Source organism: Anguilla anguilla, chromosome 14, assembly GCF_013347855.1.
Source record: "Anguilla anguilla isolate fAngAng1 chromosome 14, fAngAng1.pri, whole genome shotgun sequence".
Lineage (NCBI taxonomy): Eukaryota > Metazoa > Chordata > Actinopteri > Anguilliformes > Anguillidae > Anguilla > Anguilla anguilla.
The window spans coordinates 35,405,458-35,430,043 of NC_049214.1; the positions used below are offsets into that span (position 1 = coordinate 35,405,458).

General features: G+C 48.7%; 1 protein-coding gene across 2 annotated transcripts in view; it reads right to left on the reverse strand.

Moving 5' to 3' along the window:
- Nucleotides 1-24,586, reverse strand: part of tnksa (tankyrase, TRF1-interacting ankyrin-related ADP-ribose polymerase a) — a 144,177-nt gene that overhangs the window by 18,659 nt on the left and 100,932 nt on the right. Inside the window, exons 6-14 of one of the 2 annotated variants that reach the window (XM_035389761.1) lie at nt 17,628-17,648; nt 15,191-15,285; nt 13,691-13,757; nt 12,156-12,342; nt 8,955-9,076; nt 6,752-6,843; nt 6,503-6,581; nt 2,856-3,027; nt 943-1,022 (exon numbers count right to left, since the gene is read on the reverse strand). In XM_035389761.1, the coding sequence (XP_035245652.1) occupies nt 943-1,022; nt 2,856-3,027; nt 6,503-6,581; nt 6,752-6,843; nt 8,955-9,076; nt 12,156-12,342; nt 13,691-13,757; nt 15,191-15,285; nt 17,628-17,648 (915 nt within the window). The remainder of the gene's footprint in view (nt 1-942; nt 1,023-2,855; nt 3,028-6,502; nt 6,582-6,751; nt 6,844-8,954; nt 9,077-12,155; nt 12,343-13,690; nt 13,758-15,190; nt 15,286-17,627; nt 17,649-24,586) is intronic. The other variant, XM_035389762.1, reaches the window with a different exon arrangement.

Consider the following 24,586-nt stretch of genomic DNA (forward strand, 5'->3'; position numbering starts at 1 on the left):
CACCTAACCACAACACTGCCAAACCATGCCAAACCGCACCCAACCACAGCACCACCAAACCATGCCAAAATGCACCTAACCACAGCACTGCCAAACCATGCCAAAATACACCCAAACCATACCACTGAGCAGACCACTAAAGATCAGGTAAAGGTCAGGAGGCCTTATGTGAGGGTCAGGTAGAGGTCAGAAGGCCTTATGTGAAGGTCAGGTAAAGGTCAGGAGGACTTATGTGAGGGTCAGGTAAAGGTCAGAAGGCCTTATGTGAAGGTCAGGTAAAGGTCAGAAGGCCTTATGTGAGGGTCAGGTAAAGGTCAGAAGGCCTTATGTGAAGGTCAGGTAAAGGTCAGAAGGCCTTATGTGAGGGTCAGGTAAAGGTCAGAAGGCCTTATGTGAGGGTCAGGTAAAGGTCAGGAGGCCTTATGTGAGGGTCAGGTAAAGGTCAGAAGGCCTTATGTGAGGGTCAGGTAAAGGTCAGAAGGCCTTATGTGAGGGTCAGGTAAAGGTCAGAAGGCCTTATGTGAGGGTCAGGTAAAGGTCAGAAGGCCTTATGTGAGGGTCAGGTAAAGGTCAGGAGGCCTTATGTGAGGGTCAGGTAAAGGTCAGAAGGCCTTATGTGAGGGTCAGGTAAAGGTCAGAAGGCCTTATGTGAGGGTCAGGTAAAGGTCAGGTAAACTTATGTGAGGGTCAGGTAAAGGTCAGAAGGCCTTATGTGAGGGTCAGGTAAAGGTCAGGAGGACTTATGTGAGGGTCAGGTAAAGGTCAGGAGGACTTATGTGAGGGTCAGGTAAAGGTCAGAAGGCCTTATGTGAGGGTCAGGTAAAGGTCAGAAGGCCTTATGTGAGGGTCAGGTAAAGGTCAGGAGGACTTATGTGAGGGTCAGGTAAAGGTCAGGAGGACTTATGTGAGGGTCAGGTAAAGGTCAGGTGTCGGAGTCCTTACCTTCACAGTGTCCAGGTCGCCAGCTTTGGCCGCTTCCAGAAGCCGGTAATCAACATCAGTGTTCCGCACCGGAATGTTTTCTGAAGGACGGAGGGGGAAAATTAATTCACGCCGCGCTGCCACTTTATTTACACAGTGAGATAATACTGTGTACAAAGCGTGTGATGCTGTCTGTGTAAATATCAAGCGCTTAATAACCACCGACAGGTACTGATCTAAGTGCTCTCCTCACAGTTTAGATCGAATGAGAGGAACATCATTATCCAGGAGCTGCTTAAGATAAAGACAACCAAGGACAGAGAGCAGTACCTCAAACTTCAAAACACACACACACACACACACAGAAATATACAGAAATACACATACACACACAGACATACTCACACACACACATAGACAAACAGTTTTCATGAGGAATTTAGAAAAAATTCTTATAATTTTTTTTTTGCTGTGTATGAAAAGATTCCAGTTTGTCAGATGAATGATTCATTTTCGGCTATGTCTGTTATTAATGGGCACACAATAGGCAGAGGTATTTAACAATAAGCAACATTATCTTCTGGCTATTGGAACTATTCATTCAAACCATCTGAAAACAACAATCATCAAAGATGAAATATGCATATGAAATATACAAATGTAGTTATGACAACAGGATGAACTAGGTTAAAAAAAGGCTATTTGCATTAGCAAGCAAAGTGTGTGCACAAACCCTGCTTCTGAAGTTGTTTACTGAAACATTTTTTCTTACAGAGGAATCAGCTCTTAATGAATAAAGATGATAAAAATGTGTTTGGCTGATTCTGCAACCTACCGCGGTGAATATGCTCATTCAGATAGCAGAAGATGCCTTAATTGGCTTTTGCCTACAGTGCATAATAATGCATTTAACAACAAGATAATAAAACAGCAATTTAGTCATCATGGCAAACTCATCCTCAGGCCTATTCAAGGGCATCATGCTCTCAGAGAGCGAACATAACAGGCAGAAACAAAAGGACACTATGGCTGCGACAGCCGTGGCTGTCCTTTCATTCGCAGGATAATATTTCTCGGCACAGAGGTGGGCAGCGGCTGACTCGAACCCGAACATCTCGTACGCTTCTAGAGAGCATCTAGAGATTTCCATCAGCCGCGTGACCTCCTCCTCCTCCTCCTCCTCCTCTGGCTGACAGCTTCTCGCTGTGGCTCTGAGGCGACAGAAATGGCTGCTTGGTGCAGCGGGGTGATGTGTGGTGATGTGTGGTGATAAAGATGCTGCTGTGCTTCTGAGCCGAGGCGAGGGAGATGTATAAAGCAGCGGTGAACGAGCCTCTGGCCGGGGGATAAAGGAGGACAGAGGAGGCGCAGCGCAGCCAGGACAGGATAGGGCAGGACAGGGCAGGACAGGGCAGGACAGGGCAGGACAGGACAGGACAGGGCAGGACAGGGCAGGACAGGGCAGGACAGGGCAGGACAGGGCAGGGCAGGAAGCAGACAGACCTGCACCCGGATAACTTCACAGGGACGGACTACCACAAAATGAGGAGCGCTGGAGCACTCAGAGCTCAGACACTTCACGCACAGGCTGAGTAAGACGTGATATTTGAAACTCTAAGAGCCGTTATTTAGGCTTTTGCCAATAAATGTTACTTCTTTATTATTTATTTTTATATATATTTATTTATTTATATATTTTGCTGGCCAGAATATCGGTAAGGATACACACACATACACAAGCACACACACACACACACACACACACACAAACACACACACACACGCACACACATACACGCACACGCACACAAGCACACACACACACACACACACACACACACACACACACACACACTCGCACGTGCACGCGCACACACACGCACGCACGCACGCACGCACGCACGCACGCACGCACGCACGCACGCACACAGTACCGTTGAGGATCTGCTGCACGGCCTCGTTGCCCATCTGCGCGGCGGTGAAGCCCTGCAGGGAGACGATGGCGGGGTCGGCCCCGTAGCTCAGCAGCAGCCTGCAGGTCTGGAGGTGCCCCGCCAGAGCGGCCCTGTGCAGGGCAGTCTGCCCCAGCGTGTCCAGGGCGTTCACCTGCAAGCACAAGGGCCCACACAAACCATTACCTCCTGCCAGCGCCAAATACACCACACAAACCGTCACATACTGTCAGCACCAAATACACCACACAAACCATCACATACTGTTAACACCAAATACACCACACAAACCATCACATACTGTTAGCATCAAATACACCACCCAAACCATCACATACTGTTAGCACTAAATACACCACACAAACCATCACATACTGTTAGCTCCAAATACACCACACAAACCATCACATACTGTTAGCATCAAATACACCACACAAACCATCACATACTGTTAGCTCCAAATACACCACACAAACCATCACATACTGTTAGCACTAAATACACCACACAAACCATCACATACTGTTAGCATCAAATACACCACACAAACCATCACATACTGTTAGCATCAACTGCACCACACAAACCATCACATACTGTTAGCATCAACTGCACCACACAAACCATCACATACTGTTAGCATCAACTGCACCACACAAACCATCACATACTGTTAGCATCAAATACACCACACAAACCATCACATACTGTTAGCATCAAATACACCACACAAACCATCACATACTGTTAGCATCAACTGCACCACACAAACCATCACATACTGTTAGCATCAAATACACCACACAAACCATCACATACTGTTAGCACCAACTGCACCACACAAACCGTCACATACTGTTAGAACCAAATACACCACACAAACCATCACATACTGTTAGAACCAAATACACCACACAAACCATCACATACTGTTAGAACCAAATACACCACACAAACCATCACATACTGTTAGCACCAAATACACCACACAAACCATCACATACTGTTAGCATCAACTGCACCACACAAACCATCACATACTGTTAGCACCAAATACACCACACAAACCATCACATACTGTTAGCATCAAATACACCACACAAACCATCACATACTGTTATCACCAAATACACCACACAAACCATCACATACTGTTAGCATCAAATACACCACACAAACCATCACATACTGTTAGCACCAACTGCACCACACAAACCATCACATACTGTTAGCACCAAATACACCACACAAACCATCACATACTGTTAGCATCAACTGCACCACACAAACCATCACATACTGTTAACACCAAATACACCACACAAACCATCACATACTGTTAGCACCAAATACACCACACAAACCATCACATACTGTTAGCACCAACTGCACCACACAAACCATCACATACTGTTAGCATCAACTGCACCACACAAACCATCACATACTGTTAGCACCAAATACACCACACAAACCATCACATACTGTTAGCACCAAATACACCACACAAACCGCCACATACTGTTAGCATCAAATACACCACACAAACCATCACATACTGTTAGCAATACCACAGATCCTGAACCACCTCAGACCTTGCCACAGCTCCGCCCTGTTCTGCCCCTCCCGCCCATGCCATACCCCGCCCCCTGCAGCATCTCCATGCCGACCCGGGGCAGGATGGAGAGATGAGGAGTGGTGCAGTGATTCTAGACCTGCCCATTTTAAGTGAACTCAAACATGAATTAATCAGCTGTGCCCGCAGGCTGTTCTATAGCTTCAGCTGCACTGGAGGAGAGATGTGTGTGTGTGTTTGTGTGTGTGCATGTGTGTGTGTGTGTGAGTACATATCTGCGCGAGTATGTGTACATAAACATACACATATAAGCGCATAAATGTATGAATGCGTGTGTGTGTGTGTGTGTGCAGAGTATGTATACACAGCATGTTTGTTTTGGGTCTGTACCCGAGGACACTGGATTTGAAATGAATTAAAGGAATATGAATTAAGTGCAGGTGTCCGCATGAACTGAGCCAAGCGGATGTGTCATTTTCTGAGGACCGCCCCCATGGGTTCAATGTCACGCCTGATTGGCTGCCATCTGTTCAACAGGAGGAGCCAGCTGTCCCTGGGTCCATTCGTATAGCCTAATACTGACACTCATCTGAGGGATCGGCTTCTCGGGTCATTTCCTGTTGCTCTGCACCTCATCGCTGGGATTGGTGAATCAGATGACAAAATTCCAGCCGACCGCCAGAGTGTGCAACAGTCCACTCCATTAGTCACACTGAGGCCTTCAGGGTTTAGTCAAACTATGCAAATGCCTTGCCGGTTTCAGACGAATCCTGTACAGAGTGCTATTACTCTGTCGCTAAGACAGTCTTCACAAACAGTTGTGCAACTTAATCAGGTGCTGATCCAGACCTGAAACGAATAGTCAGGGAGACTGGGGGGTGGGGGGGCACGTCACCCCGTGGCAGCAAAGCGCCCCCCCGGCCCGCGTGTGTCAGGGAGAGCCGCCAGGATCTCATCACAACAGCGCGGGTTCTGGGTGATGAGAAAGAGGCGACTCGGGGAGGCGCTTCACTGGACGTCTTCAGTCTCATCTCAACCCTGCGCCGTCCCCGGCCCGCGCTCAGAAAGGCATCGTGGGTAAGAAAGGATCCGAGAGGCAGGGCGAGCGTGCGGCGGCCCTCGTCCGGCTCAGGTGTGGGGAGCGCGCTCCTGAGCGCTGACCGTGATCGAGCGATCGGCTCCTATCTGAGAGAGCGAGCGCTCTGGGAGAGCCGGCCCGTGATGGACTGCGCTACCGGGGAAGCAGCGCTATAAAAGACGCTCCTCTTTAACGGGCTGGGACTCCAGAAAAGCGCCCGACGGACAGAAACCTGCCTCTCGCCAGGCAGAGAAGGAAGGGAAGCCATACTGTCTCATCGCATCGCTTGATTTGAATCAATGTTTTAATACGGAGTGCTTTCCTTTTCAGATGCTAATCTTATTACTCCTCATCAAAGGCAAACAGAGAGCAGGCTGAGGAGCTCAATATCTCAGAGAAAGTCCTGCTACCTGTGGGACGGACGGGATTTACAGCGTACTGAAGCTACACGGTGAGGAGGAGCTGTGTGCGGAGCGTGTGTGGAGCGAGGAGTGTGTGTGTAGCAAGCGCATACGATTTGTAGAGAATGAGTACCGCGAGTAGAGTGCAAGCAGTATGTGTGTAGTGTGTGTAGAGCGAGTCGTGCGTGAGAGGACTGCGAGTACCATGTGTGTAGTGTGTGCTGAATGAGTAAAGCATGAGTTGAATGTGAGAAGGGCCTGAGTAGACTGTGAGTACCATGTGTGTAGTGTGTGCTGAATGAGTAAAGCATGAGTTGAATGTGAGAAGAGCCTGAGTAGACCTTGAGTACCATGTGCGTAGTGCGTGCTGAATGAGTAAAGCATGAGTTGAATGTGAGAAGGGCCTGAGTAGACTGTGAGTACCATGTGTGTAGTGTGTGTTGAATGAGTAAAGCATGAGTTGAATGTGAGAAGGGCCTGAGTAGACTGTGAGTACCATGTGTGTAGTGTGTGTTGAATGAGTAAAGCATGAGTTGAATGTGAGAAGGGCCTGAGTAGACTGTGAGTACAGTACCTTGGCTCCGTGTTTCTGCAGAACCTCCACAATGTCATTGTGAGCCCTCTCTGCAGCAACATGAAGAGCGGTCATAAAACTGCAGAGAGAGAGAGAGAAACACAAAGAGAGAGGGAAAAGGAGATGGTAGTTAAGAGTCAGTATCCCAGAGAAGAGCAATGCCTGATTCAGTGTCTCAGAGAAAAGAGAGTCTCAGAGGGCAGGTGTTTGAGCTTCCTGTTTGAGTCGGTGTCTCGGGCTGGGACTCACTCTTTGTTCTTCTCGTTGACGTTGGCTCCTTTGCGCAGCAGCAGCTCGGTCACCTGCTTGCGTTTGGGGTGCGGGGAGGCCACTGCGCAGTGCTGCAGAGACAGAGGATAAACCAACCCGCCGCCATTAATGTCTTCTCCATTGTGTAGCTCACTATACCTGATGCATTACTGTGTTATAAACCATCACGGAGTCCTGGGTTCCTCGTGTCTATACACAAGGAATTACTCATGTTATAAACCCCTAAATCCAACGTATTGCTATGCTATAAACACATCACTTAGTCCTGGGTTCAGCAGGTCTATACGCAAGGTACTATGTTACAAACCCCTACATCAGGGGTGTCAAACTTCAGGCCTGGAGGGCTGCAGTGTCTGCTGGTATTTGTGGTTTCCTTTCAGGCGGAAGCTAATTAAGGCCTTGAGAACAAAGTGTGTGGACTCTTTAGCTAATCAATGACTTGAATGAATCACTCGTGCTGAAATGCACCAAAAACCAGCAGACCTTAGTTTGACACCCCTGCCCTATGTGGAATTATTACTATGTTATAAACCCGACGCTGAGGCCTGGGTTCCTTGGGTATACATGCAGGGTATTAAGTAATGAATCCCTGTAGGTTTAAATGTATTATCTCTAGTACACCATCTCTGAGGCCTTTGTTCTATAAGCAGGGTTTTATTGTGTGATAAATCCTTATATGTAATGCATTACTATGTTATAAAGCCATCTCTGAGGCCTTTGTTCTATAAGCAGGGTTTTATTGTGTGATAAATCCTTATATGTAATGCATTACTATGTTATAAAGCCATCTCTGAGGCCTTTGTTCTATAAGCAGGGTTTTATTGTGTGATAAATCCTTATATGTAATGCATTACTATGTTATAAAGCCATCTCTGAGGCCTTTGTTCTATAAGCAGGGTTTTATTGTGTGATAAATCCTTATATGTAATGCATTACTATGTTATAAACCCATCTCTGCGGCCTGACTTCTGCAGGGATATATGTAAGGTATTAGTTATGTTATAAATCCCAATATGTTTTATGTTCGTAGACCGTCTCTGAGACACGGGCTCTGTAAGTAGGGTATTACTGAGCCATAAAACTGCAGTGTAGTGTAATGTATCACTGCTTTATAACGCATCTCTGAGACCTGAGTTCTACAAGTCCTGTATTATTGTGCTAGAAATCCAGGGGATGCCCCAATATGAACATTTCTGGCCGATACTGATTTCTGATTATTTGGGGGGAACATCGGCGGAAGTTTGGTGGTACAGCTTCCATACATTTTTTGTTCAACTGTTTAAAATCTTGCCATTCTAAAAAAACACAAAAGTAATCCAGCAACGATAATGACATTTCTTCACACTCATGCAACATAAAATGGATTCCTTCAACACAACGTGTATTCCTGAAATATGTTAAATAAAATGCATTCCTCCAACTGAAAATGCATTCCTGGAATATCAGTGTTTCCCCGAGAATTTTTTTTCAGGCCCCGTGCCCAGCATCGAAAAACCCATAAACAGACGCGGGCACACGCAGGGTGGCATATTGGCGCGGTCGGGTGGTGCAGCAGGCGTTCTGCTATTCATATTTGTGTTCAAATTTATGTTTGCTCTGTATAGTCAAGACTATTGACAGCGCAAACAAGAGTCATACAACGACACTGCGGTTCCACAAGAAAACATCAGAAACTTACTTTCACTGAGATGCCTTGGAGAAGACAGATACAGAAAGCCAGCATGACTCCGCTGTCATCGCATCGAGTTTCCCAGGCAACAACATCGAGCTCGACTTACGTCTCAGAACAGTGCCCCGCACGGCTCCCGAGCACCAATGATTATTGATTTCCAAATGGAGAGATATTTGCTATTATTTCTGACATTTTAAAACAGGATTTTGTCAGTCCGGCAGCAATTATAAGGGAAACACTGAATATGGAAAACAGTGTGCAATCATTTTTGTATCTGATTGGCAACTGAAAAACAATCCTCGGATTACAAATAAGTAGTGAACTTCTTTCCTTTCGCCTGACAGGACATAGTGGTAGCTGACCGTCGGATGTTCATTGGATCAGTGGATTGTGCAGATTGTTAATTTATCGGCAGATAGCAGCCGTTGGTTGATACATGGGTGCATCCCTAATAAGCCCCCATGAGTAACGTATCGCATCGTTACAGAGCTGTGAGCGGCTGGGACTCACCAGCGCCGTCTCGTGGGACTGCGGGTGCTTGAAGTTGATGATCTCCAGGGCGAGGGTCTTCTTCACCTTGGCCATGTCTGCCTCACGGGCAGCCTGCAGGAGGGATTGGCCCTTGAACTCATCTGCCAGGTAAGGAGGGGGGGGGGGGGGGGGAGAGAGAGTGGGGGAGAGAGGGGGGGGAGACAAAAGGCAGAGGGAGAAGGGAGAGAGAAGGGAGCAAGAAAGAGAGAGAGGGGGCAGAGAGGGTAGGAGACGAGGAGAAAAAAGGGAGAGAGAAAGAGAGCGAGAGGGAGGGAGGAGGAGACAGAGTGAGAGAGACATGTTAACATTTCTTTCAGCAACACTTTTACGAGATTTTTTTTCTTGGTTATATAAAAATGTACAATTACAGTGTGTTTTTGTGTTTCACATTCTTAACAGCTAATTTTTTGCAAAGTGTGTTTAATTTTTCCACATTTTAATTATTATATTCCATATCACGCTACTGTTATTACACTTAGATTGTTTTTTTTTTTTAATGGAGTCGCTTAAATCTAATTTTTATCCACGTTTCTGTGAAGGGTGTTAGAAGCATGTGTAAAATGCACTTTAAATTCAGATAACCTCACAAGCTGAAATTGGACCACCTGCAGTGAGAGTGCTTTGAGATTAAAGATCCCATCAGTCCCCAAACCCCAGAGGCTGATGGGATCGTAGACCTGCCGAAGCTATCGTTTGATGAGTCAGCATCCTTCGCTAAGGTGGGCTAGCGGCTTACGTTTAAAAGTGTATTTATAATTGTGAGCGTTTCACCGAAGACAATAATGTGATGCTTCTGTCTCAAGGGTAAAAACAACAATATGCAACCCAGGTTTAAACAACTCAGGATTTTACTTTTTTTTTTTCAGATGAATTCTTCACAGGAAAGATGGGTTTTCAGACCCTAAACGTCTCTCAGCCAGAGGCAGAGAACTCATAAGCCTCAGTCATAAACACACACACACACACACACACACACACACACCAAGAGCTTTTACCCTCTCTGACAGCTGAGTCAGGAGTAAATGTTCAGCAGTAAAGCCAAACACTAACACTAGTGGCCCCCAGAGGCACTTACGGCCAGAAAATTAGTGTTTGCAGAGTAATCAGGACAAATCACATCGCTCTGTCTGAGCACAGCTCCACTCTGCAGCTCTGTAGCACTCCATAGGCTGCGCTCAGTAATGTGGATCAATCAATCAATCAATCAATCAAATTTTATTTGTATAGCGTATTTCACAACAGTTGTCACAATACGCTTTACAGACAACCCTAGCCTAAACCCCCACAGGAGCAAGCCTAGGGCAACAGTGGCAAGGAAAAACTCCCTGTGGCAGATGGGGAGAAACCTTGGAAGGAGCCAGGCTCAAGGGGGAAACCCATCCTCCTCTGGTCGGCTCAGGGTGCCGACTGGTGACCAGCATGTCAGCCAGATTTGACCTGGATGACCTCTGACCCCCAACAGGCTGTTTAGACTCAGACCTGGAGCTATTGCACGCCTGAAGCCCAGCTGTACCCAAACCTTCACCACTCCCTGTCGCTCTGGCAACCCAGCAGCACCACCACAGCGACAGGGGACGACTCCTGAAGGACCGTGATCTGAAACTTCAGGCGGGCGCTTTCATTTGCCAACACAATTCCCCCTCCCTCTGAGGTCACCAATCAGAGCATTAGCGGCCTGCTGCTACAGCAGCACCGACAGCCGTGGCCTCAAGAGGCAGCAGGCATTCTTCCCAAAACCCGCAAGGACCCCCTGCTGACCCCCACGCTCCCCCCGGCGGGGCACAGGGAGCCATCCGGTTTCCAGTCTGTGGGACGTACCCCGCGCCCGACGCTCATGCAGTATACATGTGCCCATGTCGGGCAGGAGCCCCCACAGATCCCCCCGGGCCCTTTCTCACAGGCTGCTGGGCGGGATCTCAATGTTTCACGGCAGGGAAGCAGTGTCATGCGCTGGAAGCCATCGGCCGCAGTGATCCCGCGCTGCACTGAGCTTAACACGCCCTGACAGACCCCACCAACTCTGCGTGCTTCACTACACAGTCAGAGGCAGATTAGACACGAGAGGAACTCTACTGTCGCTGGAGAATGTGTCTTTGTGTGGGTGCTGAGTGTGTGCGAGCGTGTGTGTGTGCGTGTGTGTGTGTGTGTGTGTGTGAGAGAGTGTGTGTGTGCGAGTGTGTGTTAGAGAGCGTGTGTGTGTGCGTGTGTGTGTGTGTGTGAGAGAGCGTGTGTGTGTGTGTGTGTCAATGTGTGTGTGCGTGTGTGTGCGAGCGTGTGTGCGTGTATGTGTGTGTGAGAGAGCGTGTGTGTGTAGTAACTCACAGGTGAGGTGTGTGTAGGTAAAGGTGAGGCGTGTGTGTGTAGTAACTCACAGGTGAGGTGTGTGTAGTTAAAGGTGAGGCGTGTGTGTGTAGTAACTCACAGGTGAGGTGTGTGTAGTTAAAGGTGAGGCGTGAGTGTGTAGTAACTCACAGGTGAGGTGTGTGTAGTTAAAGGTGAGGCTTGTGTGTGTAGTAACTCACAGGTGAGGTGTGTGTAGTTAAAGGTGAGGCGCGTGTGTGTAGTAACTCACAGGTGAGGTGTGTGTAGTTAAAGGTGAGGCGTGTGTGTGTAGTAACTCACAGGTGAGGTGTGTGTAGTTAAAGGTGAGGCGTGTGTGTGTAGTAACTCACAGGTGAGGTGTGTGTAGTTAAAGGTGAGGCGTGTGTGTGTAGTAACTCACAGGTGAGGTGTGTGTAGTTAAAGGTGAGGCGTGTGTGTGTAGTAACTCACAGGTGAGGTGTGTGTAGTTAAAGGTGAGGCGTGTGTGTGTAGTAACTCACAGGTGAGGTGTGAGTAGTTAAAGGTGAGGCGTGTGTGTGTAGTAACTCACAGGTGAGGTGTGTGTAGTTAAAGGTGAGGTGTGTGTGTGTAGTAACTCACAGGTGAGGTGTGTGTAGTTAAAGGTGAGGCGTGTGTGTGTAGTAACTCACAGGTGAGGTGTGCGTGTGTAGTAACTCACAGGTGAGGTGTGTGTAGTTAAAGGTGAGGCGTGTGTGTGTGGTAACTCACAGGTGAGGCGTGTGTGTGTAGTAACTCACAGGTGAGGTGTGTGTAGTTAAAGGTGAGGCGTGTGTGTGTAGTAACTCACAGGTGAGGTGTGTGTAGTTAAAGGTGAGGCGCGTGTGTGTGGTAACTCACAGGTGAGCCGCTCCTTGAGCTCGGGGGCAGGCGCCATGTCGATGGCGCTCTTGCTGTGGCAGTTGGCGAGGGTGGGGTCGGCGCCGTGACTCAGCAGCAGGGAGCACACCTCCACGCGGTTCTTGGAGGCGGCCTCGTGGAGCGGGGTGAACTGCCACAGGTCCATGGCGTTTACACAGGCCCCGTGCTGCGGGGGGGGGGGGGGGAGGGGGGGGTTACATTTACATACCCAACTCCGCTCACTCAGGAAATCAAAACCTTGAAGGTGGGTTCCAGGTGAAGCCCCAGTCCATGATGAGAAGAAGTAACACAGAAAATCTAAGGTGGCTCATTGACTCAGAACCATCCTACAGCCCTTTGCAGAAGACTCATCGACTCAGAACCATCCTACAGCGCTTTGCAGAAGACTCATCGACTCAGAACCATCCTACAGCCCTTTGCAGAAGACTGATCGACTCAGAACCATCCTACAGCCCTTTGCAGAAGACTGATCGACTCAGAACCATCCTACAGCCCTTTGCAGAAGACTCAACTCAGAACCATCCTACAGCCCTTTGCAGAATACTCATCGACTCAGAACCATCCTACAGCCCTTTGCAGAAGACTCATCGACTCAGAACCATCCTACAGCCCTTTGCAGAAGACTCATCGGCTCAGAACCATCCTACAGCCCTTTGCAGAAGACTCATCGACTCAGAACCATCCTACAGCCCTTTGCAGAAGACTCATCGACTCAGAACCATCCTACAGCCCTTTGCAGAAGACTCATCGACTCAGAACCATCCTACAGCCCTTTGCAGAAGACTCATCGACTCAGAACCATCCTACAGCCCTTTGCAGAAGACTCATCGACTCAGAACCATCCTACAGCCCTTTGCAGAAGACTCATCGACTCAGAACCATCCTACAGCCCTTTGCAGAAGACTCATCGACTCAGAACCATCCTACAGCCCTTTGCAGAAGACTCAACTCAGAACCATCCTACAGCCCTTTGCAGAAGACTCAACTCAGAACCATCCTACAGCCCTTTGCAGAAGACTCATTGACTCAGAACCATCCTACAGCCCTTTGCAGAAGACTCATCGACTCAGAACCATCCTACAGCCCTTTGCAGAAGACTCATTGACTCAGAACCATCCTATAGCCCTTTGCAGAAGACTCATCGACTCAGAACCATCCTACAGCCCTTTGCAGAAGACTCATCGACTCAGAACCATCCTACAGCCCTTTGCAGAAGACTCATCGACTCAGAACCATCCTACAGCCCTTTGCAGAAGACTCATCGACTCAGAACCATCCTACAGCCCTTTGCAGAAGACTCATCGACTCAGAACCATCCTACAGCCCTTTGCAGAAGACTCATCGACTCAGAACCATCCTACAGCCCTTTGCAGAAGACTCATCGACTCAGAACCATCCTACAGCTGTTCACTTTGATGATAAATGGACCTGGGAAAGGCACGCAGGGCATGATGGTGAGCAGAGGTGTGTGTATGTGTGTGTGTGTGTGTCTGCACGCGCATGCTCGCGCTTACCTTGAGGAGCAGCTCGGTGACCTCGTAGTGTCCGTAGGAGCAGGCGTTGTGCAGAGGGACGAGGCCGCTGTGGGACAAAGGGAAGGGGGGGACAGGACAGTGACTCCCCTAATTTAGGCCTCACGTATCCTGCCTGAAAACACCGCAGCCTCGCTGCAGGCTCGAGGACCCTGGAGCAGCGGTCCAGGAGCGCCAGGCCGAAAGCCTGGCCAGGCACATCAGCAGCCAGCGCCTTTCAGATTCCCCATTAGTGCGCGCACTGATAAAACGGGCACAAGCAACGTCTCTTCAGATGAAGAAGTGTGATCCATTCATTTAGCCACAATGGCCTGATAAGAGAGGGAGAAGAGGCAGGATGGATTCACTGGAGCAGCTCCGCCTGCAGTCAAACAACCAGCAAACCCAACAGGCAAAGCCCTCCCTCATCCTGTCTCACTTAAACACCACGCGCGGCCATAATCTAAATGCTGAATGCGCAGGGGAGCTAACAAATGTTTTAATAGTTATACAGAAAAAAAAAACCCAGAGAGAAGAAATACTATGATAATAGGCCTATTCTATTAATTTTAAATGAGTTTTTTTCCCATTCAGAAAGCAATACAAGATCTTCTACTGCTCATTACTGGATAAAAAAATCAGATAAAAAAGGTATTTAAAAAAAAAAAAAGTAGCACTTCTTTATCTTGTGGGTAAATGGGCACAGATGTTAAATGCAAGTTTAAAAGTGACTGCACAGGGTCTACGTTCTTTTTTATCGTTTTCTTCCCCTGGCCTCTGGTGAGTTGTAATCAACAGTTCCAATTGGAGTACCCTGATTACAGAATGAAGAACCAGCACTGCAGGTTTTAATGCTTGATTCACCTGACACATCTAACCTTAAATCTTGTGGGGGACATGCATGAATACTGAATGAGATAAAAGCAGGGCTGTAATGAGCCGGCAGACTGATTAAACCAGAGGTTCTAATCCAGATGAGAGCAGTTTTAAGCAGGGAGGTACAGATCAAAGTGCCCCAGCTCACCTGCAGGACGAGCTTCAAATAAAGGAAGGAAAAATTCACCATATTGTAATAAAATTCCCATCGAGCATTTCACCAACATCGTATAGACTTCAAACACAATAACTGTGCAATGAATTATGGGAGCTTGAGTCAAGGTAAACATGGAATTGGCTGTGAAACTTTCAAGATGAACATTGTAAAGGCTATTATACGCACACATGCACATACACACACATGTATACACGCACGTATGCACAGACACACACATGCACTCGCACACACATTCATGCACTCATGCACTCACACACACTCACTCATGCACTCACACACAAACACGCGCACACACACGCATGCACAAACACATGCACCCGTGCACACACACACACACGTACACACACACACGCACACGCACTTGCACACGCACGCAAGCACACACACGCATTCATGCACGCACAAATACACATGCACATGCACTCACTCTCTCACGCACACACACCTACCCTTTGTCCTTGGCGTGGACGTCGGCGCCATGCTGCAGCAGGAGCTGGACGATTCGGACCCGGTTGTAACCTGCGGCCAGGTGCAGGGGCGTGGACTGCAACAGAGAGGGGAGAGAAGACGGTGAGACACAGAGAACAGACTCTACCTCACAACACACAGCACCCCCTAGAGGACCGGAGCAGAGTGAGACGCATTAGCCAGCGTTTTTAACAGCAACTAGCTGGCAATGACTGTAAAATGGGGCATGAATCTCCACCATCTTCACCTGAGAGAGTCGGTCTGTGAGTGGAGTGGGGCTTCGCTCCCTTGGAGAGGTCGGTCTCCCCACCGATACACCAGCCAATCAACACAAAGCTCACCGACATAGCTCCGCCCCCTCTCCCTCCAGAATCTGCAGCAGTCACAGAGCTCTCTGAGCTGCCCAATCTCACTCATACTCTCAGGTCTCCCAGTAAGACTGCTCAATAAGACCCAGAAGCAGAGCTTACATTAGTCCAGGCAGTTACGATCCGCTTGGAAGATGTAGGAAGCAGAACAACAGAAACTAAATATGTATACTCTGGGTGTATGTTCTTAGGACTGATCTTTTTATGCGTGAGTGTGTCATGTGCAGACCTGGATCAAATACATATTTGTTTTGGATTCAAATATTTTTCTACGCTTTACTGATCTTGTCAGGTATATTGGAACGAATGAAATACTCTCAAAAAGTGCAAACCCCACCTTCTGGTCATGTTGACAGGCTCAATTACACCAAGCAAGATCAAGAGAGCACAGAAAAGTATTTGAATCCAAAACAAATACGTATTTGACCCAGGTCTGGTAATGTGCAACACAGCCTATGTACAGCCTTGGATCATGTGGATATTACAGAAATTTGAAACCATGGTCAATAATCATAAATACTGCTTCAGGTCTAAGTCTAAAAATCAAATCTGAACTCAACTCAAAGTCTAAAAATCAAGTCCAAAATCTTTCTTGGCTGATTCCTCCAAAAATAAACTACTTCAAAGCTGATACGAGGGACCGCCCTAAAGCTGTACCTTCAAGTGTGCACTGCAACGAAAAGCCATTAACAGCTTGAAATGTGCGAACGTGTCACGTTAAATTAGTTAGTACTCTTCACACTGAAGTTACTTTACACCTTTTCCACAAGCGCTAGAGGCAGCAACTTCAGCATTTCCCTAAACACCAACAATTAATAAAAAAAACCGGAGAAATCTGGAAATAGACGGGAGGCACAGGAACGTTACTGTACAGGACAGCTGGAGAGACCGACGCATAGCTCGGCAGCCTAACAGACGAACGTGGAGTCAGTCAGCCAAAGTGCACCAGACACCAGAGAGACAAAATAAAAGAGCAGGGACCAGGATGGGAGCGCCATCCAGGGAGAAACCGGCTGAGGGGTCCGATCAGGACCATGATGCATTTCACCCGCAATATCAGGCCTGCAGTACCAAACACAGTTAGGCCTGCAGCACCAAATGCAGTTAGGCCTGAGGCACCAAACACAGTTTGGCCTGCAGCACCAAACACAGTTTGGCCTGCAGCACCAAATGCAGTTAGGCTAGCAGCACCAAACGCAGTTAGGCCAGCAGCACCAAACACAGTTCGGCCTGTAGCACCAAACCTCAATTAAGCCTGCAGCACCAAACACAGTTAGGCCTGCAGCACCAAACACCGTTAAGCCTGCAGTACCAAACACAGTTAAGCTTGCAGCACCAAACACAGTTAGGTCTGTAGCACCCAACACAGTTAGGCCTGCAGCACTAAACACAGTTAGGCCTGCAGCACCAAACACAGTTAGGTGTGCAGCACCAAACACAGTCAGGCCTGCAGCACCAAACACAGATGAGTTCTTTTTTCCTTCTCAGATTTCAGGCAAGAGTTTGTTGCCTTGAACAAATGTTCTGCCCACAAAGAAATATCATGACGAATCACAGTTTGACATTTATTTCGTCTGACAAGACTGACAAAATGCAGAAACAAGCTTTTTTTCCGCATGCAAATACATTAAAAACACAGAAAACAAACAGGAAACAAAGCTAACCAAAGTGGGAAGGAAATGAAAAATGGATTTAATTCATTAGGAGAGAAAGTGGCTCAAGCTATGGGGGTGGGGAGGGGGAGGGGTGGTCGCCATGGTGTTAAAGAGTGCAGGAAGGGGGTGTGTGTAGCGGCTCCTGGGGGGAAGCAGGCAATTTGGATCTCCCTCCTGTGGCCCCGCCCCTCCCCACCACACCCCGCTCACACACATACAAACAGGAGTGCTGGCTGGGAGATGAGGTGTGACCCAGGTCCAAAATGTGCATTTAACAAGTCAGAGCCAGCTTACTGATTTTAAAAAAATCCAACCAAAACGTAAAAAATGAACAAAAAGAATGAAAACCCACAAAAGTGCATTAATCTAAGAGCTGATACTTAAAATAAACTTACCAGCATTTTTTGAGATGTCGACTGATAGGCAATGTCACCAGAATCACAAAAAAGAAAAACACAAAAAACAACAACAAAAAAAAGAACACAAAATGATAAAATGAAGGCATCATATTATCACCTCAATGAGATCTCACAGCACCTCTTAATTAACTGTCTTTTAATTTCATTTAAAGATAAAAACGTTGTGATGAAATTTGTGATGAAACAGAAATTAGTGCCAATAGTAAGCAGGGACAGTAAGGTGTAGAAAGCTGTATCTATGAAGAGCTGCCTTTTCTATACGCAGTAAGGTTTAGAAATCACATCTGTAAAGACAGACAATACCGAGAAACAACACTCGCTGAATTCCATCATTAAAACTGAAGGAAAACGCTGCGTGGAAAGATCCGACCAGACACTGATAATGCTAACGTGAAGAATCACAGATCTTAATGAGCTGATGCTAACACGGCGACCAGCAGATCCTAATGTCTTAATATCATTAGCTAATGCTAACACGGTCAGGGTTTTTCCTGCATTGAAATGTCATAGACGGGCCGCATAAGTGTTTACCAAGCCGCTTCTAGGAGAAATTGCGAGAAAAAAAACCCAGCAGAACGATTAAAAATGGTCTGTGAATTTATTTGTACAATTCCGCCATGAATGATACTGCATATCGAGTTTTCAAAGGTTCAAAATGTCTAGTTTACCTGCATTCACATGCTAAGCTAACTGCAGAAGAATCCGCTTAACTGCGTTAAAAAAACGAAACGGACAGAGTGCCGAGGACCGCGCGTGGCGCTCAAGCGTCCGTAATCAGCGTGATTTTCAAGAAAACCACCTACCTTCATAAGCTTTTGTGTCTTTATAGGGCAAATGTCGGTTTATTTATGCCACACTTGCCAACGTTTAACGTATATTTATAGATCATTATGCAATTGGAGATAATGACCTGAAAACATCCAAAATATGCACTAATGGTTTATGCAAATATGCAATCTCTTAACAATGGAATGAATGGGAAATGGTTCGGGATTTGGAAATTCTATGCAAATACCTGAATTATGCGATAATCCATTTCGCAATTAAATGGATTCTGCTGTATTAACCTACACTGTTTTTGCCCATCTGTGCAGATTGAACTGAGAAATAAAATGTGTGAACTGGACTTAATGTGTTCATGGCTATGGATAACTGTTACATAATGAGTATTGTACCTAATCAGTGTTTTGTAGTTGTTCCAATAACCTTCAGTATGCACTTATTGTATGTCACTGAATAAATAAATGTCATGTAAATGTAATAAAATTCCAAAAAGCCTTTAATGTTGTGTAGGGTACAAGTAATACATACCACCAGTAATAAAAAGGATGGAGCAAGCATTTATTTTTATGAATGAATGCATCAAAATAATTTAAATACAGTAAGCTGGCATTTTTGAGGATTCATTTAGTTAAAAGGTAATTGATACTCTATGCTAAGTTGTGAGTGACAAGAATGAAATGCATTTCAAGACAATACAATTCCAAATACCACTATTGTGATGTAGAATGACCCCCTTACAATGTGTAAATCCTTTAGTATGGGCTATATTTCCTCCCCAATTCTGGTACTTACAATCAATAACCCTCCAATAAATATTTAAATGACTCTAATTATTTGTTTTATCTCTTGAACACCAGGACTTTACATTCTAAATGTAGCTAAATATAGGGAGATTGTTGATGGTGGCAGTAAAGCTGAACTGACTGCAGTCGCTATCACACAGTCACCACCTAAGCCCAGTTTGAGCCAGGGAAAACCCTGTGTTGGCCAGTAATGTTAACATGCTAACTAGCAGTTGTTAATTTGCACAGTACTGTTAGCCGTTAATGTTGACATGGCGACCAACAGACCTTAAAGTGCACAGTACTGTTAACCGGTAATACTGACATGGTGAACAGCAGATCTTAATGTGCACGGTACTGTTAGCCGCTAATGCTAACTGTGAAAAGCAGATCTTAATGTGCACAACACTGTTGTGCTGATAATTCATTCATGGCAAGCAGCAGACGTTAATGAGCATGGCGCTGTTAGCAAATAATGCTAACAGGAAGAGGCCAGTGAGGTGAACAGCACGGTGCTGGTAAGGGCTGTGGGCTGGGGACAGCTTCTCTACAGCAGCTCCACGGAGGTCATTAGTTCTACATCTCTGAGCTCCACCAACATGACTGCAGGAGAAGCCAGCCCTCATGCCTATCTTTCAATACACAGACCATACCCCTGCTCCGTGTGTGACTGTATGTCTGTATGTGTGTTTCTATGAGTGCGTGTGTGTGTGTGCCTGTGTGTGTACGTCTGTATGTGTGTGTGTCTATGAGTGTGTGTGGGCATGTGTGTGTGCGTGTACGTCTGTATGTGTGTGTGTGTGTGTCTATGAGCGTGTGTGTAGGCATGTGTGTGTGTGTGTGTGTGTGTGTATGTGCACATCTGTATGTGTCTATGAGCGTGTGTATGGGCATGTGTGTGTGTGTGTGTGTGTGGGGGCATGTGTGTGTGTGTGCGCGTGCGTGTGTGCATATGTGTCTATGTGTGTATGTGTGTGTGTGTGTGTGTGTCTATGAGCGTGTGTATGGGCATGTGTGTGTGTGTGTGTGTGGGCATGTGTGTGTGTGTGCGCGTGTGTGTGTCCATGTGTCTATGTGTGTATGTGTGTGTGTGCGTGTGTGTGTGTGTATGTGTGTGTGTGTGTGTGTGTGGGGGCATGTGTGTCTATGTGTGTATGTGTGTGTGTGCGTGTGTGTGTGTGTATGTGTGTATGTGTGTATGTGTGTGTGTGTGTGTGGGGGCATGTGTGTGTATGTGTGTATGTGTGTATGTGTGTGTGTGTGTGTGTATGCTCTGCTGTACATTTACGTGCTTGTGTGAGCCACCTCTATGGCGGGGATCCAGCCGCTCCACAGTGCCAGCGGTCTAATCTACAGGCGCTCCATGTCCTTCAGCCGCCGAGCTGATCTGGCTCACACTGAGGCGCGGTGATAAAACACGCGCGCTGAGGGCAGGTTTCCTGCTTTTACAGCCTCTCCGGCGGCTTGTCTCCGAGATCATTTAACAGGAAGAATCCTCCACTCGCAGGCGGGCTGGAGACCTTCCAGAAACCCGCAGCCACTGAAGCTTTCACAGCCGCCGGCCGCAAATCTCTCGCCCCGGCCCGGACGGACGTAACTCCGCGGGACGGACACAAACACGCTCCGCATCCAAGGGCTTTCAGGCGGGGAGGGGGGTGGTGTGGGGGTGTTGGGTTTTCGTTCGACCCAAAAACCTTCTGCGGCCGTACAAATGCATCAAACCCAAAGGGCCGGTCCTCCGTTTGGGCAGCGCGGTGCGAGTGATCGAGGCTCCTCTCAGAGCGCAGGGTTTACTGTGCTGTTGATAAGGCCGGGCCTGTGGAGCGTCTCTTTCCTCTGAATTCACACGGCTGGCTCACACGGCTGGCTCGCACGGCTGGCTCACACGGCCCGGTCCATCAGCGCACACTTATCTGCCGCCCCCGCACTGTCGCACAAGCGCAGCGCCTTCCAGCTCGCGGGTCCCCACAACAACAACGCAACAAAATACAGGACACACCGACTGCATCACTTGAACCATCACTGCAAAGTGCACCTAATAATACACCATGGCTGTTACTACTGCTTACTACAACAACTACTACTACAAATAATAATAATAATAATAATTATTATAAATTTAGGCACCTAAAATCCCCCATTGCATTGTGTCACTGAGCAGAGCTGAACGGTGTACACTGGATATCCAATATTCAATAAGGTAAGGCCTGCGTTGCCATGGCAACAAGGGGTGCAAAAAACAGAGGAGGGAGGCTCCTCCCCACAATCTGTCCATCGTGGTGACAGCACAGACAGGGCCCGCGCAGGGTGGGGCATCCGGGCCAAGGCTGTCCATCCCAGGGGACGGCTTGCTGTCAGTCACCATTACTGCCGCGGGCCGTTAGATTAGCCTGTCCCACCCCTCCCACGCCGACCGTCTGACTGAGCCCACGCACTCCCGCGAGGGGACCGGGCTGATGAAGAAAAACCACCCCAGCAGGGTCACTGCGGACGCTGCGAGCATAAAGCCTTAGTCCTGAACGGGCCGCTCATGAAGACGGAGGCATGATGGACGCAAGTCCTGCTGGAATGCCAGAAAGACGGTGTGTGGTTTAGTGGCTAAGGGCCTGGACTTATAACTCAACAGGCTGCTGGTTCACTACCCAGTCAGAGCGCTGCTATTCTACCCCTGAGCAAAGATACACAATCTGAACTGCTTAAGTAAATACGCAGCAGTATGACTGGACGGCACGTATAAAAACACTGATCACATGAGTCGCTGTGGCTAGGCCGCAGGATGGCGAGTCGCTGTGGATAGGCCGCAGGATGGCGAGTCGCTGTGGATAGGCCGCAGGATGGCCAGTCGCTGTGGATAGGCCGCAGGATGGTGAGTCGCTGTGGATAGGCCGCAGGATGGCGAGTCGCTGTGGATAGGCCGCAGGATGGCGAGTCGCTGTGGATAGGCCACAGGATGGCGAGTCGCTGTGGATAGGCCGCAGGATGGCGAGTCACTGTGGATAGGCCGCAGGACGGCGAGTCGCTGTGGATAGGCCGCAGGATGGCGAGTCGCTGTGGATAGGCCGCAGGATGGCGAGTCGCTGTGGACAGGCCGCAGGATGGTGAGTCGCTGTGGATAGGCCGCAGGATGGCCAGTCGCTGTGGATAGGCCGCAGGATGGGAGTCGCTGTGGATAGGCCGCAGGATGGCGAGTCGCTGTGGACAGGCCGCAGGATGGTGAGTCGCTGTGGATAGGCCGCAGGATGGCCAGTCGCTGTGGATAGGCCGCAGGATGGGAGTCGCTGTGGATAGGCCGCAGGATGGCCAGTCGCTGTGGATAGGCCGCAGGATGGTGAGTCGCTGTGGATAGGCCGCAGGATGGCCAGTCGCTGTGGATAGGCCGCAGGATGGGAGTCGCTGTGGATAGGCCGCAGGATGGCCAGTCGCTGTGGATAGGCCGCAGGATGGTGAGTCGCTGTGGATAGGCCACAGGATGGCGCGTCGCTGTGGATAGGCCGCAGGCAGGTGTGTTATTTTAAGCTCAATCACGCTGCGTTATGCTCAGGGGGTAGCCGTGTGCTTTTTGAAGCGAAAGGTAAGCACGGTTGTCCCTGGGAGCAGCAGAAAGCCGGTAGGTGGACGAGGGCAGCGTTTGTGGATGTGGCAGGACGACCTTCAACCCCCTGGGGGTTGGGAGTGATGCAGAGGTGCATTGTGGGAAGGGTGAAGGGCTAAAGGAGCAAAAATAAAACAAGGCATAAAGACACCGAATTAGAGAAGGACCACTGAGGTTACACTGTTCCAGAAATGTCCTGGAATGACTTGCGCACTGCCTGCTGCAAGCACATTTTTCTCCTGTTCAAGGCCCACTGATTAAAACTGGCCCTTTAGCTAAATCTGGCTTTCTTACAAAGACTTACAAAATGCTGATTTGTGTGCGTTTTCCCCGCTGAATTAAAACAAAGACAAGGACACTCCAGAATGTGGTAAAAGGTAAGACACCGGGTGATACACCAAACAGCTCATCTGACGGTTACGCTGACCTTTATAAAAATGCAATAAAGAGACTGAAATACAGTGCGCTAGAAAGCTGGAGTGCTGAAGATACAGCAGAACGGGTGGGGGTGGAACCCCAAAGCCTGATGGGAAATACGAAGGGGGGGTTGGGGTGTTAGAGGCCGGTGGGGTCTCTGTCTCTCCTCCATGATTAATTTATTTCACGCTGGTCCTCTCCCCAGATTAAACTGGCACAGCACGCCGCAGCACCCACCATGTAAATCAGCGTGTGACAGAAGAGCGAGCCGTCCTCCAAGAGCAGCGCCACAGAACAAAGAGCGCCGCCACATAAACACAAGCAGTAAGCATTTAGCCACCTGCTATCAATCTGCCTGTGTGGAGAGACGGGCCGGCCGGGAGAGAGGGGAGAGAGAGAGAGAGAGAGAGGGGGGGAGTGAGAGGGAGAGAGAGAGAGAGAGAGAGGGGGGGGGGGGGGAGAGGGAGGGAGGGAGAGAGAGAGAGAGAGAGAGAGGGGGGGGAGAGAGAGAGAGGGAGAGAGAGGGGGAGAGGGAGAGAGGGGGGGGGAGAGGGAGAAGGAGAGAGAGAGAGAGAGGGGGGGGGGGAAGAGGGAGAAGGAGAGAGAGGGGGAGAGAGAGAGACGGGCTGACCGGGAGAGAGAGGGAGAGGGAGAGAGAGGGGGAGGGGGGGAAGAGGGAGAGGGAGAGGGAGAGAGGGGGGAGAGAGAGGGGGGGGAGAGAGAGAGAGAGGGAGAGAGAGAGAGAGAGGGGGGAGAGAGGGAGGGAGGGAGAGAGAGGGGGGAGAGAGGGAGGGAGAGAGAGAGCGAGCAGGGGGAGAGAGGGAGAGAGAGGGAGCGAGAGGGAGAGAGAGAGGGGGAGAGAGAGAGAGAGTGGGAGGAAGAGAGAAGGAGAGAAAGGGGAAAAGGGAGAGAGGGGAGGAGAGAAAGAGAAAGAGAGGAGAGAGAAATGAAAAGGAGATGGGAAGACAGAAAGAGAAAAGGAGAGAGAAAATCTGTGCTGTGAATGTTTTCTCAGCCCCTCTTACTCCTTTCTGTGCTGTCCCTCATTTCCTCCACTCTTCTCTGCCCCTTTTTTGGGAATTGTACCCTGTAACCATGCCAACAGAGTGATAACTGGCAGTCAGTTGTTGCCATGGCGGCAGAGCGCGCTATAACCAGCGTGAAATGGCAGCGTTCCTCAGAGTAACCCCACACCCCCACACCAAGAAGAGGAGAGAGGAGCGGCGAGGCGGGGGGAGGAGGAGGCAAGAGAAGAAGAGAGGTGAGGAGGGAAGAGGAGGAGGCGAGAGGAGAGGCGAGGAGAGGAGGTCAAGGTCCGGCAAATCCCCGAGAATGCGCCCAGTGAACAGCCATGTGAAAGA